This window comes from Pseudophryne corroboree, chromosome 10 (assembly GCF_028390025.1).
Source record: "Pseudophryne corroboree isolate aPseCor3 chromosome 10, aPseCor3.hap2, whole genome shotgun sequence".
Classification (NCBI taxonomy): domain Eukaryota; kingdom Metazoa; phylum Chordata; class Amphibia; order Anura; family Myobatrachidae; genus Pseudophryne; species Pseudophryne corroboree.
The window spans coordinates 63,880,340-63,900,873 of record NC_086453.1 but is presented as its reverse complement, the minus strand read 5'-3'; the positions used below and the strand labels follow the sequence as shown (position 1 = coordinate 63,900,873).

Here is a 20,534-nt window from a genome sequence, read left to right as displayed (position 1 = left end):
TCTATCCACATTTCATCAGGAATTCAAGTGGCGAGTATGATGACAGTCCTTTAGTCAACATGTCGACAATATTTTCTTCACTTGCAACATATTCCACATTGACGGATTTGTATTCCAGCAACTCACAAATGAAATTATGTCTTATAGCAATGTGCTTAGACCGTACATGATGCTTTGTGCTAAAAGAAAGATCAATTGCTCCCTTGTTATCACACTTTATGCTAATGATCTCACTGTGGTAAAGAAGACCTAATTCGATTAAAGTCTGTCTTATCCAAAGCACTTCTTTTTGAAGTTTCTGTGATCATCATGTACTCTGCCTCTGTTGTAGAAAGCGCAACTGTGGGTTGTTTCCTACTTGCCCAGTTTACGGCTGCGCCTGCCAGTGCAAACAGGTATCCAGTATAAGAATGTCTATCATCCTCATCTGATCCCCAGTCGGCGTCACAGAATACTTTTAAGCTGGTACCTAATGATCTTGTTAATTTCAGCTTTAGTGAACTTGTACCTTTGAGGTACCTTAGTATTCTCTTTACTGCAATCCAGTGTTGTCTCCCGGGATTATTTGCGAACTGGCTTGCCCGACTCACTGCATGTGTGATGTGAGGATACGTCCCAATGCTTACATACATCAGACTACCAATGGCATTTTGATAAGGGATTTCTTGCATTTCCTCTATCTCCCTTTTGCTGTTTTGTGACATGGTCTTGACTATCTTTGTACTTTTATCAATGGGAGTACTTACTGGTTTTGCGTCTGTCATTCTGTACTTGGAAATGATTGCCTCAATGTATGTTTGTTGGTCAATTGTGACAGTTCCCTCTTGCAGGTTTTGTACAATTTTCATACCTAATAGATGATTTGCAACTTTACATACCAGCAACAACCACTTTGCTTGAGGCCGTATAGCAACATCTTTAAGAGACAAACTTTCCCAGTTTGCAATATGTCCATATCATAATGTTCAGGTGGTTCCATATAAATTTCCTCAATCAATTCTCCATTAAGGAATGCGGAATCAAAGTCTAGTTGATATAACAGCGCACTGTTATCATTTAGTGCTGACAGTTCTGTATCAATTGCTGACTTCCACTCTGTCCAATTACTGCTTGACGTTGCTTCCTGTATGTTTTGAGGTTCACAGTAAGCTATGTTTGCATACTCCTCACTGTATTTTTTGTCTGGAACACCTTTGTTGCTCCTCGTGGAACTTCTGTTCTCTGACTTGTTGTCTGCTTTGACACTCTCAGATTCAGACACGCTTTCTGCTGCCTGTACATCCAATAATACATTTTGTAGTTGCTCCACTGCTTCAGGTAAGATTTAAGAAGACGTTTACCTGTAACATCCCAAAGTCTGTATACTTTGCTTTCGTCGCAGTATCCGAGCATTATACATTCTATGGATTTTGGATCTAGCTTTATCCTTTTTTCCTTTGGTATATGTGCAAAAGCTTTGCTCCCGAAGACACGAAGATGACTGATACTTGGCTTTTCCCTGGACCACGCGTCCAATGGCGTTTTACCTTTGACGGCCACTGTAGGTGCACAATTCTTTAGGTATACTGCAGTAGATACCGCTTCTGCCCAAAACTTCTTTTCCAGGCCAGCAGCACTTAACATAGTCCATGCTCTCTCAACAATTGTGCAGTTTGCCTGCTCACTCACGCCATTCTGTTACAGTGTGTAGGCAATTGTTAGCTGATGCTTCATGCCATATTTCCTAAGGAATGCGGCTAAGACTTTGTTAAAATACTTTCCACTGTTTGATCTCAGGACCTTTAGTTTCAGATCTGTCTGTTTCTCCACCAGGTTGTACTCCACAATTTTGTTGACCACTTCATTCTTCTCCTTAAGAAAGTACAAGTGTGTCATTCTTGTGGCGTCATCAATGAGAGTCATGAAATACCTGTAGCCACTGATTGATTCTTCCTCCATTGGACCACACACATCTGTGTGCACTAGAGCTAATGGTGTCTCTGCTCTATTAACTGACTGTGGAAATGGGTTGCGAGTTTGCTTGCCTATTATGCAACTCTCACACATGGGTCTTTCAGCGTTGCTCATGGTGATACCTGTTACCATTCCATCTAGCAGTTTCTGGACATTGTAATATCCCAGATGACCCAAGCGTTTGTGTCACAGCTCCATTGACTGTTTTTCCTCAGTAGCCATCATTGCAGTACACTCCTCAGTGTCCAGGACATATAGTTGGTTGCACCGGGTTGCTGAAGCAAAAACAGTCCCTCTTTCATTCTGCACCATACATTTGCCCTTCTGAAATTGGACTTTGCAGCTTTTCTTTTCTAGGATGCTGATAGCAATGAGATTACTTCCTAAATTAGGCACGTACAACACATATTGGATATCTGTAACAACTGTCTCACCTCCAATTCTTAAATGTACTGTGATTGTCCCAGCTTGTAATGCAGTAAGGGCCTTATTTCCAATCCCTGTAACTGTAGTGGGAACACACAGTGTTAAAGAATTGAACCAATGCTTATTGCAAGTGAAATGTCTAGTGACCCGAGTCCATGTACCAGCAATCCTTCCTGTGACTGTCTGCTACATTCAATGATGACTTGTTTGGCTTGTCACACTGCTTCTGTGTACTACTGGAATCTTGCAATCTGAAGCTTTTATGTCCTATCTTGTGACATACAAAACATTTGAATTTGTGCTTTCTGGACTTTGTGCCCTTTGTGATCAAGGCAGAACCCTCAGCTATAGTCTCGACAAGAATACATTCTTGGAACTGCAGCAACTTGGCTCTTACAATCTCTGTTGTCAGCTTAGTGTCGTTTGACTCTAACGCAACCACCAAAAAATCTAATTCTGGTGTCAGATTCTGTAACATAGCCATTGCGACTTCTTCCTCATCCACCTGTGCCCCCACAGATGCCAACTGCTGAGCTATCGACAATAACTTATCAATGTAATCGTTCATGTCCTTGCAGGCACTCAGTTTTGTTCCATATAGCATGCGTCTTAAACTTATCCTTCTCATTAGACCTTTATCTTCATATGCATTTTGCAGGGCTGTCCACATGTCCTTAGCTGACACTTTCCCACTGACTATTGAATAGACATGCTGCTCCACAGCTAAACCTATCATCCCGATGGCTCTGTCTATGTCATCTGGGTTTGGACCTGCTCCCAGGTCTATAGTAACCTTCCACAACTTTTCCCGCTTAAGCTGCATCTCCATGGCAAACTTTCATATAGCATAGTTCTCTGAACCTTTCAGATTAGCAAAGTTCATGCTGTGTCCTGTGCTATACATCCTTTCTAAAATGTCACTTTAAACTGTGTCACTGTGATTATTCAACAGCACACACGGGTTTGGGTGCAAGACTGGGCCCATAACCTGTTGGCAGAGTATTCTGGGCTATCTGCTGCAGTGACGTCAGTCCACACACTTAGGGGGTCATTCCGAGTTGTTCACTCGCTAGCTACTTTTAGCAGCCATGCAAACGCATAGTCGCCGCCCAAGAGGGAGTGTATTTTTGCTTTGCAAGTATGCGAACGCCTTTGCAGCCGAGTGCAGCGAAAACATTTTGTGTAGTTACTGAGTAGCTCTTGACTTACTCAGCCCTTGCGATCACTTCAGTCTTTTTGGTGCTGGAATTGACGTCAGACAACCACCCAGCAAACGCCTGGACACGCCTGCATTTTCCCAAACACTCCCAGAAAACGGTCAGTTGACACCCATAGACGCCCTCTTTCTGTCAATCACGTTGCGTTCGGCTGTGCGAATGGAATCTTCGCTAAACCCATTGGCCAGCACTTTGTACCCGTACGACACACCTGCGCATTGCAGTGCATACGCATGCTCAGTTTTGCAGTTTTTCTACCTGATCGCTGCGCTGCGAAAATCGGTAGCGAGCGATCAACTCGGAATGACCCCCTTAGTGACTTAAACAGTAATGCAGGTTTAGTGTACACAGGTGACTCAGATGTAACACTGATATCTGTAATCAGGAGCCCATATATCACACAAGGTAACAGCATTAGGTAGTGGTACTTATCAGAAGATTTCTGTGGTGGTAAAGCATGGAGGATTGCACAGCCGTGCAGTCTGACTCCCACTGTAGAGAAGATGATGTGGCATGCACCAGAACACTGAGTCTCGGTAGCTGAGATCCGCTCCCGGTCTCAGCTCTGCACACTTGTACACACAGGACTCTGTCTCTCAGTCTCTGTCACACTCTCCTCACTCTCTCTAAGATGGAGGAACAGAAACTACATCATAAGACTCCACCTCCCAGTAACTCCTGGTCTTACACTAGGGGATGCGCCCATAGACTGGTACACAGAAGGAGACAGGTACAGAGCGCACCATATCCTAACATATATTAGATTTAAACTAATAGTTTAATAATGCCTGGGTAATGTGTATAGCTCCACCTAATTGAGAGACAACTAGTTTATTACACAGGATCCAGACACCAAGTTCACTTTCAGCAATCTCCACCCTCCTATCTGTCTTCTTGTCAGGAAGCACCTTTGGTTTCATGAAACCTGATACCCTGATGTCTCTGCCTACACTGCATACTGTACTGCTCACATTCTGGCAGCCTGGTTCTGCGTCTGCATAAGAGGGGAAGCTAGTGATGTCAATGTGCTTCGGCCGGGGAGCCCCCTGATAAAGGGGGCCCGGGGTACAGTATGCCCTCTGGAGATGCTGAGATGTGCTGCCCCGCAAGACAGTCTGCCTGCGCTTTCGGCTCCTCATCTATGACAGGAGCCGGGTGCTGCAGGAGAATGTCACAGACCCTCCGAGGGTGACACCTGGCTGCGGACTGCACCTCCCGCAGCCCCCTTGTGACGCCACTAAATATATACTATAATCACTCTTCTAGTTACTAACTTGTTGATTTGGTTTTCCCTCCTACAGGAGTTGCAGCATCTCCTTTCTCACCCCCTGCTCCTCCCTCCAACATGAGGAGATGATTATTTGCTGTAAACCAAGAAACATAAATGTGAGTATGTAACTCTATCTTGTGTGGAATGTAAAGAATGCAGAGAGTCATTATAACAATGCTATGTACCTGATGTACTCTCATTCTTAAAACGTATGGTGCTTAAAGCTGAGATGTCTTGCTAGATCCACATATGTATGATTCAGCTATATATATATATATATATATATATATATATATATACACACTGCTCAAAAAAATAAAGGGAACACTTAACACAATGTAACTCCAAGTCAATCACACTTCTGTGAAATCAAACTGTCCACTTAGGAAGCAACATTGATTGACAATCAATTTCACATGCTGTTGTGCAAATGGAATAGAAAACAGGTGGGAATTATAGGCAATTAGCAAGACACCCCCAATAAAGCAATTGGTCTGCAGGTGGTGACCACAGACCACTTCTCAGCTCCTATGCTTTCTGGCTGATGTTTTGGTCACTTTTGAAAGCTGGTGCTTTCACTCTAGTGGTAGCATGAGACGGAGTCTACAACCCACACAAGTGGCTCAGGTAGTGCAGCTCATCCAGGATGGCACATCAATGCGAGCTGTGGCAAGAAGGTTTGCTGTGTCTGTCAGCGTAGTGTCCAGAGCATGAAGGCGCTACCAGGAGACAGGCCAGTACAACAGGAGATGTGTAGGAAGCTGTAGGAGGGCAACAACCCAGCAGCAGGACCGCTTCCTCCGCCATTGTGCAAGGAGGAACAGGAGGAGCACTGCCAGAGCCCTGCAAAATTATCTCCAGCAAGCCACAAATGTGCATGTGTCTACTCAAACGATCAGAAACAGACTCCATGAGGGTGGTATGAGGGCCCAACATCCACAGGTGGGGGTTGTGCTTACAGCCCAACACCGTGCAGGACGTTTGGCATTTGAACACCAAGATTGGCAAATTCGCCACTGGCGCCCTGTGCTCTTCACAGATGAAAGCAGGTTCTCACTGAGCACATGTGACAGACGTGACAGAGTCTGGAGACGCCAAGGAGAATGTTCTGCTGCCTGCAAATATCCTCCAGCATGACCGGTTTGGCAGTGGGTCAGTAATGGTGTGGGGTGGCATTTCTTTGGGGGGCCGCACAGCCCTCCAATGTGCTCGCCAGAGGTAGCCTGACATTAGGTACCGAGATGAGATCCTCAGACCCCTTGTGAGACCATATGCTGGTGCGGTTGGCCCTGGGTTCCTCCTAATGCAAGACAATGCTAGACCTCATGTGGCTGGAGTGTGTCAGTAGTTCCTGCAAGACGAAGGCATTGATGCTATGCACTGGCCCGCCCGTTCCCCAGACCTGAATCCAATTGAGCACATCTGGGACATCATGTCTCGCTCCATCCACCAACGCCACGTTGCACCACAGACTGTCCAGGAGTTGGCGGATGCTTTAGTCCAGGTCTGGGAGGAGATCTTTCAGTAGACCATCCGCCACCTCATCAGGAGCATGCCCAGGCATTGTAGGGAGGTCATACAGGCACGTGGAGGCCACACACACTACTGGGCCTCATTTTGACTTGTTTTAAGGACATTACATCAAAGTTGGATCAGCCTGTAGTGTGTTTTTCCACTTTAATTTTGAGTGTGACTCCAAATCCAGACCTCCATGGGTTAATAAATTTAATTTCCATTGATAATTTTTGTGTGATTTTGTTGTCAGCACATTCAACTATGTAAAGAACAAAGTATTTAATAAGAATATTTCACTCATTCAGATCTAAGATGTGTTATTTTAGTGTTCCCTTTATTTTTTTGAGCAGTATATATATATATATATATATATATATATATATATATTAAAGAACTAATGATGCATAGATTTGTATGTATTCTTTCATCGCATCTTATAATCAGAGGTTCAGTATGAGTTGTCAGTGTACAAAATGTTGACATCTACCACGTCGACTTGAAACATGTCAACATGTTCACACCTATTTTCATCCCAAAAGCTAACCCTAGCTTGGACATTTTGTATTGTCAACATTTTGACTATGTAAACTGTCATATGTCGACATTTGACATGAGTTGACATGGTGCAGGCGTTGACATATAGAATGTTGACATTGTAACCAAGTTTACATGGTAAAATTTGACATTCTAGTGTTGCCATTTTGTCTATGTACTCATTGTCTACTTGATGTCTGCATACCACAATCATTAGTATACATAGTCTATAATTGCCCTCCTCCCAATTTTATTAAGTATTCTACAGGCAGGAGTATTATGGACATGAATAAAAAATAATTATAAAGGATGTTGCCACCTAAATACACACTTTTACCTGAGCTAGCAACTCTTTGGGGGACTACTGAGAATCACACATGCCAGAGATGAAGGTTCAACAGCGCCGCACCACTTTCAGGTGCTACTGTGTCATTACTGACAGCGTTCCTAGGGGGTAATTCAGACATGAACGTAGATGTGCGAAAAAACGCACACCTACGATCAAATTCTTAGACATCCGGGGGGACGCCCAGCACATGTCAATCAGGCAGAGGCGTTCGCACAAGTGAGATGCCGTCGCATTTCAATGTGTGCGCATGCGATATGCGACTGCTGCGAGTGTGCACACTTCACCGGCCTTCAGCCTGCGACCACTGTCGTAGTAGCGTCTAGGTCCGAATTGGCCCCCTAGACTGCACAATAAGCAGGACGGGCACTGTCATTCGGGGGCCTGAAATACTTAATGAGTAACTTCATGGGGGAGATTCAATTGTTTGAAAAGTCAGTTGGGTGTCTGTTTTTCCTATCTAATAGACAGACACCCAACTGACTTTTCAAACATTTGAATTCCCCCCAATGAATCTATTAATTGAAGTGTGAAAGTTGATGTTTTGTTGAATACATATGAAATCCTAGCGATCGGGATGCCGGCGGTCAGCTGACACTGAAGCGGCATCCCGATGCTCACTGAAGATCTTGACATCGGAGGGGGTAAGTATTTCTACCCCCCCTTCCCCTAACCCTCAGGGGCTGACGACTATGGGTAACCCTCCGGGGGTGTCGCCTACGGCAAACCCTCGGGGGGTGGTGGCTATGGCAAACCACCCTCCCTAGTGCCTAACCCCCCTAATACCTAACCCTCCTCCAGGGCCCTTACCCTGAACCACAATACCCACCTTTGGGATGCCGGCTGACGGTGATCTGGTGCCAGACTCCTGACTGGTGTCGGGATTCCGGCGTCGGTCATGACCGCTGGCATTCCGACAGCTGGGATCAGATTGCATCCCGTTTTTGTTGGATATAGGGCTTCTTCCTATCTATTAGAGACTACTTGATGTATGTAGGTGGTAAGGCCGGAGTCAAACGTTTAAATAAAGTTTCTCATCCTGCATTACGGGTGCGATACAAGGTACAACTGATCCACACAGTTCCTCCTGTCAGAGATTTCCAACATGTTACCTCGATAAACAGGGGAGCAGAGAGCCTGGATGGGCCCAGGTACTTTTCAAGGGGCATGGCCTAATCACAGGAGGCGTGGCCATGCACCCTTAGAGAAAAATATCGGGTTTTTTAAATAAATTTATTTTTTTAAGCGCATCCCTGGCCACACTGGAGCCCAGCTCACAGCAGTATGTGCAGGGCTGAGGAGAAAACTGCAACTGCCAGGTAAGGGAGGCGGTGACCTGGGCCCCTCCATCAGACCTGAGCCCGGGTAATTAGTACCCTCTCCCCCCCTCTCTTGGTGCCCCGGACGATAAACACACCTTTACTGTAGCTGCATGACATTTTGCATCTTCCCAAATGTACTTTTCTGTTCTATAATTTGGCACACTAATCCTAACTATGGGGGTCATTCCGAGTTGATCGCTAGCTGAAAATGGTCGCTGTGCTGCGATTAAGTTAAAATCCGGCACTTCTGTGCATGCGTATGCGGCGCAGTGCACACGTGCTACGTACTTTCACAACGGCCGATGTATTTTTACACAAGGTCTAGTGAAGCTTTTCAGTCGCAATGGCAGCCGCAGAGTGATTGACAGGAAAGGGGCATTTCTGGGTGTCAACTGACCGTTTTCAGGGAGTGGTCGAAAAAACGCAGGCGTGGCTGGGCGAACGCAGGGTGTGTTTGTGACGTCAAATCCGATGCTGAATGGTCTGAAGTGATCGCAAGCGCTGAGTAGGTCTGGAGCTACTCTAAAACTGCACCATTTTTTTTTGTAGCCGCTCTACGATCCTTTCGTTCGCACTTCTGCAAAGCTAAAATACACTCCCAGAGGGCGGCGGCTTAGCATTTGCACGACTGCTAAAAACTGCTAGCAAGCGATCAAACCGGAATGATTCCCTATGGTCCTAATTCAGACCCGATCGCAGCTGCATATTTGTTAGCTAATGGACAAAACCATGTGCACTGCAGGTGGGGCAGATATAACATGTGGAGAGAGATTTAGATTTGGGTGGGTTATATTGTTTCTGTGCAGGGTAAATACTGGCTGCTTTATTTTTACACTGCAATTTAGATTTCAGTTTGAACACTCCCCACCAAAATCTACTTCTCTCTGCCCCACCTGCAGTGCACATGGGAGGTCATTCCGAGTTGTTCGCTCGCAAGGCGATTTTAGCAGAGTTGCTCACGCTAAGCCGCCGCCTACTGGGAGTGAATCTTAGCATCTTAAAATTGCGAACGAAGTATTCGCAATATTGCGATTACACACCTCGTAGCAGTTTCTGAGTAGCTTCAGACTTACTCGGCATCTGCGATCAGTTCAGTGCTTGTCGTTCCTGGTTTGACGTCACAAACACTCCCAGCGTTCGCCCAGACACTCCCCCGTTTCTCCAGCCACTCCTGCGTTTTTTCCGGAAACTGTAGCGTTTTTTCCCACACGCCCATAAAACGGCCTGTTTCCGCCCAGTAACACCCATTTCCTGTCAATCACATTACGATCGCCAGACCGATGAAAAAGCCGTGAGTAAAATTACTAAGTGCATAGCAAATTTACTTGGCGCAGTCGCAGTGCGGACATTGCGCATGCGCATTAAGCGGAAAATCGCTGCGATGCGAAGATTTTTACCGAGCGAACAACTCGGAATGAGGGCCATGATTTTGTCCATAAGCTAACAAATTTCCTGTTGTGATCAGGTCTGATTTAGGCCCTGTGTGTGAAGAATAATTGTCTTTATTAATTTTCATTTCCTCTGTCATGATTTAGGTTTTCTTTTCCTTGTTGATGATTCTTGCTGAACTTGGCTCCAACTGTAATTTTGAATACGACCCGATATCATCCCCTGATAACTATAAGGAAAAGATAAACGATTTGGTGAGTTCTGTGTGAGTGCGCCATTGACTGTGTTATCCATGTGATTGTGTCATCTGGTATATTCCTAACAGGAGATTGAGGGCAGGATGTACTAAACGGAAAATGCGGTAAACCACGTTTACAGCATTTTTCTAATGTACTATAGAAACCAGTGGCGTGACTAGAAATTTTTCTCCCCCAAGCCAAAAAATTCTTCGGCGCCCCCCCTCCCCTATCCCCCATAATTGGCACTATTAAAGGGATAAATGTGCGCGCGCCGTAAAATAGGGTGTGTGGCTTCATTGGGATGGGCGTGGCTTCACATAAAGGGGCGTGGCATTGCAGGAAAAGACTACGTTATACCCTAGTTTTCCAACCTGCACGCCCAGACGTTAGCCACCACGGGAAAGAAAAATAATCCTGATTCATGCCCCTTACATTATTTGTAATTTTTCCTCCTTATGGTAATGCCCAGTATACATTATGCCACACACAATAATGCACATGACACAATATGCACACACCATAATGCCCCCGACACATTATGCCACACACCGTAATGCCCCCGACACATTATGACAGGAATCGCAATGCCCGTTATACATTATGCTACACACTGCAATGCCCCTGATACATTATACCACATACCACAATGCCCGTGATATAGTATACAACACACCGTAATGCCCCCGACACATTATGACAGGAATCGCAATGCCCGTTATACATTATGCTACACACTGCAATGCCCCTGATACATTATACCACATACCACAATGCCCGTGATATAGTATACAACACACCGTAATGCCTGACACATACCGCAATGCCCGTTATACCCTATGCCACACACCGCAATGCCCGTTATACATTATGCCACACTGCAATGACCCTGAGACACCACATACCACAATGCCCGTGATATAGTATGCCACACACCGTAATGCCTGTGACACATTATGACACACAGTAAGGCTTCTAATTACTTTTAAATTACCTGCTCGTTGCCAGGGGTTTCATGCACTGGGTGTCATGCTCGTTGCCAGGGGTTTCATGCACTGGGTGTCATGCTCGTTGCCAGGGGTTTCATGCACTGGGTGTCATGCTCGTTGCCAGGGGTTTCATGCTCTTGGTTCCATGCACGGTGCCAGGGGTTTTCATGCTCAGGGTGTCATGCTCGTTGCCAGGGGTATCATGCACTGGGTGTCATGCTCGTTGCTAGGGGGCAGTGCTTTTTGCTAGGGCTGTGCTCCCAGTGCCACATATGTCCCCAGTGCCAGATATTACCCCACGGTGCCAGGTACTCACATGACCCGTGCACAATATATTCCCCCCCCCTATGTGCCAGGTACACATATACCCCCCCCCCAGTGCCACATATGCCCCCAGTGCCACATATGCCCCCAGTGCCACATATGCCCCCTCAGTGCCACATACGCCCCCAGTGCCAGATATTCCCCCCCCAGTGCCAGATATTCCCCCCCAGTGCCAGATATGCTCCCAGTGCCAGATATGCTCCCAGTGCCAGATATTCCCCCAGTGCCAGATATCCCCCCCCCCAGTGCCAGATATGCTCCCAGTGCCAGATTCCCCCCCCCAGTGCCAGATATTCCCCCCCAGTGCCAGATATCCCCCCCCCAGTGCCAGATATGCTCCCAGTGCCAAATTCCCCCCCCCCGTGCCACATATGCCCTCCCCCCCCCCCCCCGTGCCACATATGTCCCCAGTGCCAGATATTACCCCACGGTGCCAGGTACTCACATGACCCGTGCACAATATAGCCCCCCCCCCTATGTGCCAGGTACACATATACCCCCCCAGTGCCACATATGCCCCCAGTGCCACATATGCCCCCTCAGTGCCACATATGCCCCCAGTGCCAGATATCCCCCCCCCAGTGCCAGATATTCCCCCCCAGTGCCAGATATGCTCCCAGTGCCAGATTCCCCCCCCCAGTGCCACATATGCCCCCTCAGTGCCACATATGCCCCCAGTGCCAGATTTCCCCCCCCCCCAGTGCCAGATATTCCCCCCCAGTGCCAGATATGCTCCCAGTGCCAGATTTCCCCCCCCCAGTGCCAGATATCCCCCCCCCAGTGCCAGATATGCTCCCAGTGCCAGATTCCCCCCCCCCCAGTGCCAGATATCCCCCCCCAGTGCCAGATATGCTCCCAGTGCCAGATTCCCCCCCCCCCAGTGCCACATATGCCCCCTCAGTGCCACATATGCCCCCAGTGCCAGATTTCCCCCCCCCCAGTGCCAGATATTCCCCCCCAGTGCCAGATATGCTCCCAGTGCCAGATTTCCCCCCCCCAGTGCCAGATATCCCCCCCCCCAGTGCCAGATATGCTCCCAGTGCCAGATTCCCCCCCCCAGTGCCAGATATGCTCCCAGTGCCACATTCCCTTCCCCCTCCCCCCCCCCCATGCCACATATGCCCCCAGTGCCATATATGCCCCCTCCGCCGTCGCCGCTACCCCGCTGGTTTGTGTAGGAGGGACACGGAGGGCACAGCGCGCGCCTCTCCTGTGTCCCTCCTGCATCATCTCCGGCGGCCGCGGGTCTAATAAACGAAGTGCCGGTTCGTGAGCCAATCAGAGCTCACGAACGGCACTTCGTTTATTAGACCCGCGGCCGCCGGAGATGATGCAGGAGGGACACAGGAGAGGCGCGCGCTGTGCCCTCCGTGTCCCTCCAACACAGCAGGGAGGGTTAGCAGGAGCAGATTGACATGCGGACGCTCGTCCGCATATCAATCTGCGCTAAATCAGTGGCGCCCCCGCAGCCCCTCGCCCCCAAGCCACCGCGAGGGCTGCGGGGGCAGTAGTTACGCCACTGATAGAAACATAGAATTTGACAGCAGATAAGAACCACTTGGCCCATCTGGTCTGCCCCTTTTTTTTATCCTTTAGGCAATCTCAACCCTTTTTTAACCTTAATTCTTTGTAAGGATATTCATATGCCTATCCCAAGCATGTTTAAATTGCTCTAGTCTTAGCCTCTACCACCTCTGATGGGAGGCTATTCCACTTATCCACTACCCTTTCTGTGAAGTAATTTTTTCTTAAATTTCCCCTGAACCTCCCCCCTCCAGTCTCAGTGTATGTCCTCGAGTTCTAATACTTCTCTTCCTTTGAAGAATGTTTCCCTCTTGAACTTTGTTAAGACCCTTGATATATTTGAAAGTTTCTATCATGTCCCCCCTTTCCCTTCTCTCCTCCAAACTATATATGCTAAGATCTTTTAGCCTTTCCGGGTAAGTTTTGTGATGTAGGCCATGCACCATTTTAGTTGCCCTTCTTTGTACACTCTCTGATGTGTATATATCCTTCTGGAGATATGGTCTCCAGAACTGAACACAGTATTCCAGATGGGGCCGCACCATTGACCTATACAGTGGCAATTATCACTTCTTTTTTCCTGCTACTGAATCCTCTCCCTATACAACCAAGCATCTGACTTGCCTTTCTCATTGTTTTGTTGCATTGCTTTCCTGCCTTCAAGTCACTTGAAATAGTGACTCCTAAATCCCTTTCCTCCTCAGTAGTTTCCATTATAGTACCCTTGATACTATACAGTATGTAGCCTTTGGGTTTTTGAGACCCAAGTGCATGATTTTGCATTTTTTAGCATTAAACTGTAGTTGCCACGTTCTTGACCATTTCTCAAGCCTACCTAGGTCATCAATAATTTGTTTTACCCCTCCCGGTGTGTCTACCCTGTTGCATATCTTTGTATCATCTGCAACAAGGCATACCTTCCCTTCAATACCATCTGCAATGTCACCAACAAAGATATTAAAGAGAACTGGTCCAAGTACAGATCCCTGGGGTACTCAACTGGTAACATTTCCCTCCATAGATTGCACTCTATTAACTGCAACTGTCTGTTTCCTATCCTGCAACCAGGTTCTTATCCATTTAACCGTTTTATAATCCACCCCTACGCTTTCAAGTTTATTTAGCAGTCTGCGATGTGGGTCAGTGTCAAATGCCTTACTAAAGTCTAGATATGCTACATCTACAGCTCCCCCTTGATCTACTATTTTCGTCACAGAGTCAAAAAAGTCAATAAGATTTGTTTGGCATGATCTCCCACCAGTAAATCCATGCTGTTTTGGATCCTGTAAGTTGTTTGATTTAAGATATTCCACAACTCTTTCTTTTAATAGTTTTTCCATTACTTTCCCTACTACTGATGTAAGGCTTACTGATCTGTAGTTACTTGCTTCTTCCTTGCTTCCACTTTTGTGCAGTGGAACTACATTTGCTCTTTTCCAGTCCTCTGGAATAGCACCTGTATTTAGTGACTGGTTAAATAATTCTGTTAAAGGTGTAACCAGCACATCTTTTAGCTCTTTGAGTATCCTTGGGTGTATCCCATCTGGTCCCATTGATTTATCCACTTTTAGTTTTGAAAGTTCTGTGCGGATCTTCTCCTCTGTAAATGTAGTTTCATCTACCTTATTTTTATCAATGTCCTTGCAACTTAACTGTGGCCCCATCCCTTCTTCTGTAGTAAATACTGAGCAAAAATAATTATTTAGGTGATCTGCTATTGCCTTGTCTCCCTCCACCAAATGCTCACTCTCTGTCTTAAGTCTTATTATTCCTCCATTTGATTTTCTCCTTTCACTTATATACTTAAAAAAAGTTTTGCCCCATTTATCTACTGACTGGGCCATTTTCTCCTCAGCTTCTGCCTTTGCATGTCTGATCACTTTCTTAGCATCCTTCCGTCTGTCAAGATACACCTCTTTGTCGTTATTATTTTGAGTCTGTTTGTATTTCCTAAAAGCCATCTTTTTTGCTTTCACACTAGTTGATACTTCTTTTGTGAACCACACTGGCTTCCTTTTCCTGGTGCTTTTCCTAACCCTTTTGATACAAAGGTTTGTTGCACTTAGTATTGCACTTTTCAGTTTTTCCCACCTCTCCTGCACTCCTTCCAAGTTCCTCCAGTCCGCCAATGAATCACTTAAACATCTCCCCATTTTTGCAAAGTCAGCATTTCTAAAATCCAACACCTTTGTTTTTGTGTGACAGGAGTTGGATCCTGTCTTTATACTAAACCATACTGCTTGATGATCACTGGACCCCAGGTGCTCACCCACATATATGTCAGATATCCTATCACCATTTGTAAGAATTCAATCTAATATTGAGTCTTTGCGAGTGGGCTCCCTCACCAATTGCTTGAGAGATGCTCCCTGTAAGGAATGTAGAAATTTGCCACTTGTAGCTGAACTTGCAAAAGATCCCTCCCAATTTCCATCAGGTAAATTAAAGTCTCCCATGATTATGACTTCTCCCTTTAAAGCCATTTTAGTGATGTCCAACAATAGGTTCCTGTCCAAATCCTGCCCCTGGCCTGGTGGTCTATAGATCACCCCAATGCAAATAATGTCCTTCTCCCCGGTTTCTATGGTGACCCAAAGGGCCTCAGTTTTGTCTTCAATATTTTGTATTAAATTAGCATTTATGCTTTTTTTTTTTTACATACATTGCTACTCCTCCTCCTATTCTTCCTATTCTATCCTTCCTAAATAAATTGTATCCTGGTATAGCTACATCCCAGTCATGATTCTCATTGCACCATGAATCTGTAATTGCCACAAAATCCAGGTTATCCCTTGTCATTTTCGCAATTAGCTCTGGAATTTTGTCTCCTAAGCTCCTAGCATTTGCACACATAGCTTTAAGAATTTTGGTGGTCATTCCGAGTGGTTCGCTTGGTAATTTTCTTCGCATCGCAGCGATTTTCCGCTATTTGCGCATGCGCAATGTCCGCACTGCGACTGCGCCTAGTAAATTTGCTATGAAGATTGGTATTTTACTCACGGCCTTACAAGGTTTTTTCTTCGTTCTGGAGATCGGAGTGTGATTGACAGGAAGTGGGTGTTTCTGGGCGGAAACTGGCCGTTTTATGAGAGTGTTTGAAAAAACGCTACCGTTTCTGGGAAAAACGCGGGAGTGGCTGGAGAAACGGAGGAGTGTCTGGGCGAACGCTGGGTGTGTTTGTGACGTCAAACCAGGAACGACAAGCACTGAACTGATCGCACTGGAAGAGTAAGTCTCGAGCTACTCAGAAACTGCACAGAGAAGTCTTTTTGCAATATTGCAAATCTTTCGATCGCAATTTTGAGAAGCTAAGATTCACTCCCAGTAGGCGGCGGCTTAGCGTGTGCAAAGCTGCTAAAAGCAGCTTGCGAGCGAACAACTCGGAATGACCACCTTTGTCTGTGCATTTGTTATTAGTAGCCATGTCCAGACAAAATAAATGACAAGTTTAAAGTTGAAATTACCTGTTTGGGGATGTTGCTCAGTGTTTTTTTTATTTTTATTTTTACTAATCAGTAATCACACTCTGTCCTTTACACCACGACTACACCTCACTAAATGTAAAGATATAGTACACCTCACCACAATGGCCAAATGATCAAAGGAGGTAAACAACAGAGAGCATGCAATAATAAACTATGTTTCACTGTGCAACTTCCCCACACACGCAATGCCAATTACAAGCCAATCATTACATAAAAAAACATACATGAGTTTGCATAAGAGAGAGCTGTAGTGAGCAGATTGGGGATGTCTTCTCATAGTTTAAAAAGACAGATAACATTGGTACAGGGGAGAATTCAGGTGTTTTTGGTAAGCTATAGACATAAATTTGAGTAGTTGTGGATGAAGTGGAAAGCGTTCCTATCACAGATATAATTTATAAGTATGGGTTACTCAGGCTGGAGTAGTTTGATGTGTAGAGGAATTGGACACACATTTGTTTGAAAGCTGTCCTTTAGTGGTCCAGATTGTGGATTGATTGTTGTCCTTCTGTTTTCCTTTGGTATAACGTCACATCGGTGTAACGTCAAAATTATGTTTAAACTTGTAGTTATCCTTTGGATAATGTCCTTTGAATTAATGGCCCACAAGCCTATGGCCCAAGCCTCCTTAATGCTCTTTAAGTAATGGAACAAGCATGTGAATACACTGATTACACCCAACTCCAATGATCCCTCCCCAAGCAATGGCTAGTAATAAAACAGTTTAAAGAAAATAAACTAACATACCAACCACTGAGATTTATCAGAGTCTTGCCCACATGCCTATACTCAGGAGATAACATTCCAATTTATCAATAGCAACCCATCATGTGCATAAGCAATCTAATAAAAAAGCAAATTCCTTATGCCTATAGCAATGCTATCATTCTTAACACCCAATTTGCTAATTAGTAATTCAGTGCAATCAGTAGTGATAATCTGCAGCTCTCATTTTCAATAGACCTATACAAGTACAGGTTGAGTATCCCATATCCAAATATTCCGAAATACGGAATATTCCGAAATACGGACTTTTTTGAGTGAGAGTGAGATAGTGAAACCTTTGTTTTTTCATGGCTCAATGTACACAAACTTTGTTTAATAAACAAAGTTATTAAAAATATTGTATTAAATAAACTTCAGGCTGTGTGTATAAGGTGTATATGAAACATAAATGAATTGTGTGAATGTACACATACTTTGTTTAATGCACAAAGTTATAAAAAATATTGGCTAAAATTACCTTCAGGCTGTGTGTATAGGGTGTATATAAACCATAAATGCATTCTGTGCTTAGACTTGGGTCCCATCACCATGATATCTCATTATGGTATCTAATTATTCCAAAATACGGAAAAATCCCATATCCAAAATACCTCTGGTCCCAAGCGTTTTGGATAAGGGATACTCAACCTGTATATATTCACAAGCAGTTATTTGAGTGCAATGTTCTGCAGATGTGTAGTAGATGGAATTACCAGCAGTTATTTGAGTGCAATGTTCTGCAGGAGTGTAGTAGATGGAATTAACAGCAGTTATTTGAGTGCACTGTTCTGCAGGAGTGTAGTAGATTGAATTACTAGCATTTCTTTGAGAGCAATGTTCTGCAGGAGTGTAGTAGATGGAATTACCAGCAGTTATTTGAGTGCAATGCATACTTGCCTACCTGACCCTCTCCATGAGGGAGAAAATGCTCTGTTCCTGGACTTTCCTGGTAATGTATGATTGCCATCACCTGTGGTGAGCTAGTTAATTGATAAGAAAGGTGTTTCACCACAGGTGATGGCAATCATACATTACCAGGAAAGTCCAGGAACAGAGCATTTTCTCCCTCATGGAGAGGGTCAGGTAGGCAAGTATGCATACCTCCCAACTTTGCCCTTGCAGTAAGAGGGACACACGCGCAGGGAAGCTCCCAAAAGGGGTGTGACCTATGAAAAGGGGGCGTGGCTTCACGGGCTGACTCGCGAGCCACGCCCCATTTTCATCACTGAGGGGGCATGCCCAGCGCTCTGTGAGCCGCTGGCATGCCCCTCTCCCTCTGTCTCCAGTGACTAGATGCTGTGCGCATGCGCACAGCGTCTATTCACCGCTGCTCTGCTAAGCAGGGCAGCGAGAGACAGAGACTCCCAACTGCCTCCCCCCCCACCACAGGACACTGCGGCCGGCGGGTGGGACAGCGGGACAGTCCCCAAAAAACGGGACTGTTAGGAGGTATGAGTATGGTGCAATGTTCTGCAGCAGTGTAGTAGATGGAATTACCTGTTGAAGAAAAGGAAGAAGGAGGAGGAGTCACTTCACAATCAATATCAGTTGAAGATGTGACCAATATATCTAATAACGTCGGTGTAACTTCAAAATTATGTTTAAACTTGTAGTTATCCTTTGAATAATGTCCTTTGAACTAATGGCCCACAAGCCACTATCCCCCGGCCGCCAGGTCAGCGCCGCGGAGGGGTTTGCCAGCTTTTGTTGGTGATACCCCATAGAAGCCAACGGTCTTCTCTCTGCAGCACTACGTGAGGGATCCAATTGTATCCCTCCCAGCATGCCTCGCGCTCGCCCCCGTCACCCTGCGCATGTGCAGACTGACTCCTGGGGCCGAATCCCGGAAGTCAGGCTTCCGCTGCGCATCACGGGGGACAGCTCTAATCGGAAAAGCTGTCCTCCGCAATGCTGATCGCATATGTACAAGTACATATGCGATCAGTATCGTGGCACATGGGTGGCGATGTACATTAGTACATCCCTCCCTGGGTCATTTGTTGTATGTGTTTGCTGATGTTTATTGGAGTGGCTGTGTGTGACGTCACGCAGCTGCCCTGAAAACGGTCCCAGCCCGCTCCCGTTTGACCCACCCTGCTCCCACCAATGCTGCGTCGCCTGCGTGGCAAAGGGGCATGGCCCCACAATAGTAACCCCAGTTCCAATTACGCCACACAGTACTGCAACTTTATTCACATTTGAGCATGCGATAGTTTCCATAATTCATATTACATCCCACAGTAGTATCACTTTACCTTATAAACGTTACTCCTCACAGTAGAGCCCCTTATTCACATTACATCACACTGAATTACTCCTTATTCATATTACACCACACCCTATTGCTCTTTATTCACATTAGACAACACAGTAGTGCCCTTTCTATACACAACACCACATAGTAGAGCACCTTATACACATAATTCCACACAGTAATGCCCCTTACACATATGAGACACATTATTAATGTCCTTATAAATATAATGCGCCTTACACATTATGACAACCTTTATTACACATAATGGGGCAGATGTATTAACCTGGAGACGGCATAAGGAAGTGATAAAGCAGTGTTAAGTCCAAGGTGATAATGCACCAGCCAATCAGCTCCTAACTGTTAATTTACATATGGGAGCTGATTGGCTGATGTGTTTATCACCTTGCACTTAACACTGCTTTATCACTTCCTTATGCCGTCTCCAGGTTAATACATCTGCCCCAATGTCCCTGACACATATGCCGCACATTAATGCCCTTATACACATAATGACACACATAGTGCCCCCTACACATTTGCTGCACATTATTAGTGCCCCTATACACATAATGACACACATACAGTAGTACCGTTACACATATGCCGCACATTATTAATGCCCTTATACACATAATGACACACATAGTGCCCCTTACATATGTTGCACATTATTAATGCATTTTTACATGACACACATAATGCTCCTTACACATATTCCGAACACTACTGCACAACCAACCCACTCACATGCACACAGCACTCACACTGCCACTAACACTGTGACCTCTGCCTCTGCTTGAATACAGATGTGTCCTCATAAATCTTGCCTCAATGCTAACGTCGGGCACCTTTTTTTATGAAAATGCATCTTATTTGCATTGCTATGTGGCTAGGATGCACAAGCAGCTTCTGCTGATTAAAATGATATGCAGCATGCCTATATACTGTGTGAGACTGTGGCTGTATCTACATATGAAATGCT

The 20,534-nt window shown here is 45.5% G+C and overlaps 1 protein-coding gene across 4 annotated transcripts in view; it reads left to right on the top strand.

Moving 5' to 3' along the window:
• Positions 1–20,534, top strand: part of FLT3LG (fms related receptor tyrosine kinase 3 ligand) — a 262,486-nt gene that overhangs the window by 166,885 nt on the left and 75,067 nt on the right. For all 4 annotated transcript variants that reach the window (XM_063942471.1, XM_063942470.1, XM_063942469.1 and 1 more), the window contains exons 2-3: positions 4,898–4,982; positions 10,119–10,226. In XM_063942471.1, the coding sequence (XP_063798541.1) occupies positions 4,898–4,982; positions 10,119–10,226 (193 nt within the window). The remainder of the gene's footprint in view (positions 1–4,897; positions 4,983–10,118; positions 10,227–20,534) is intronic.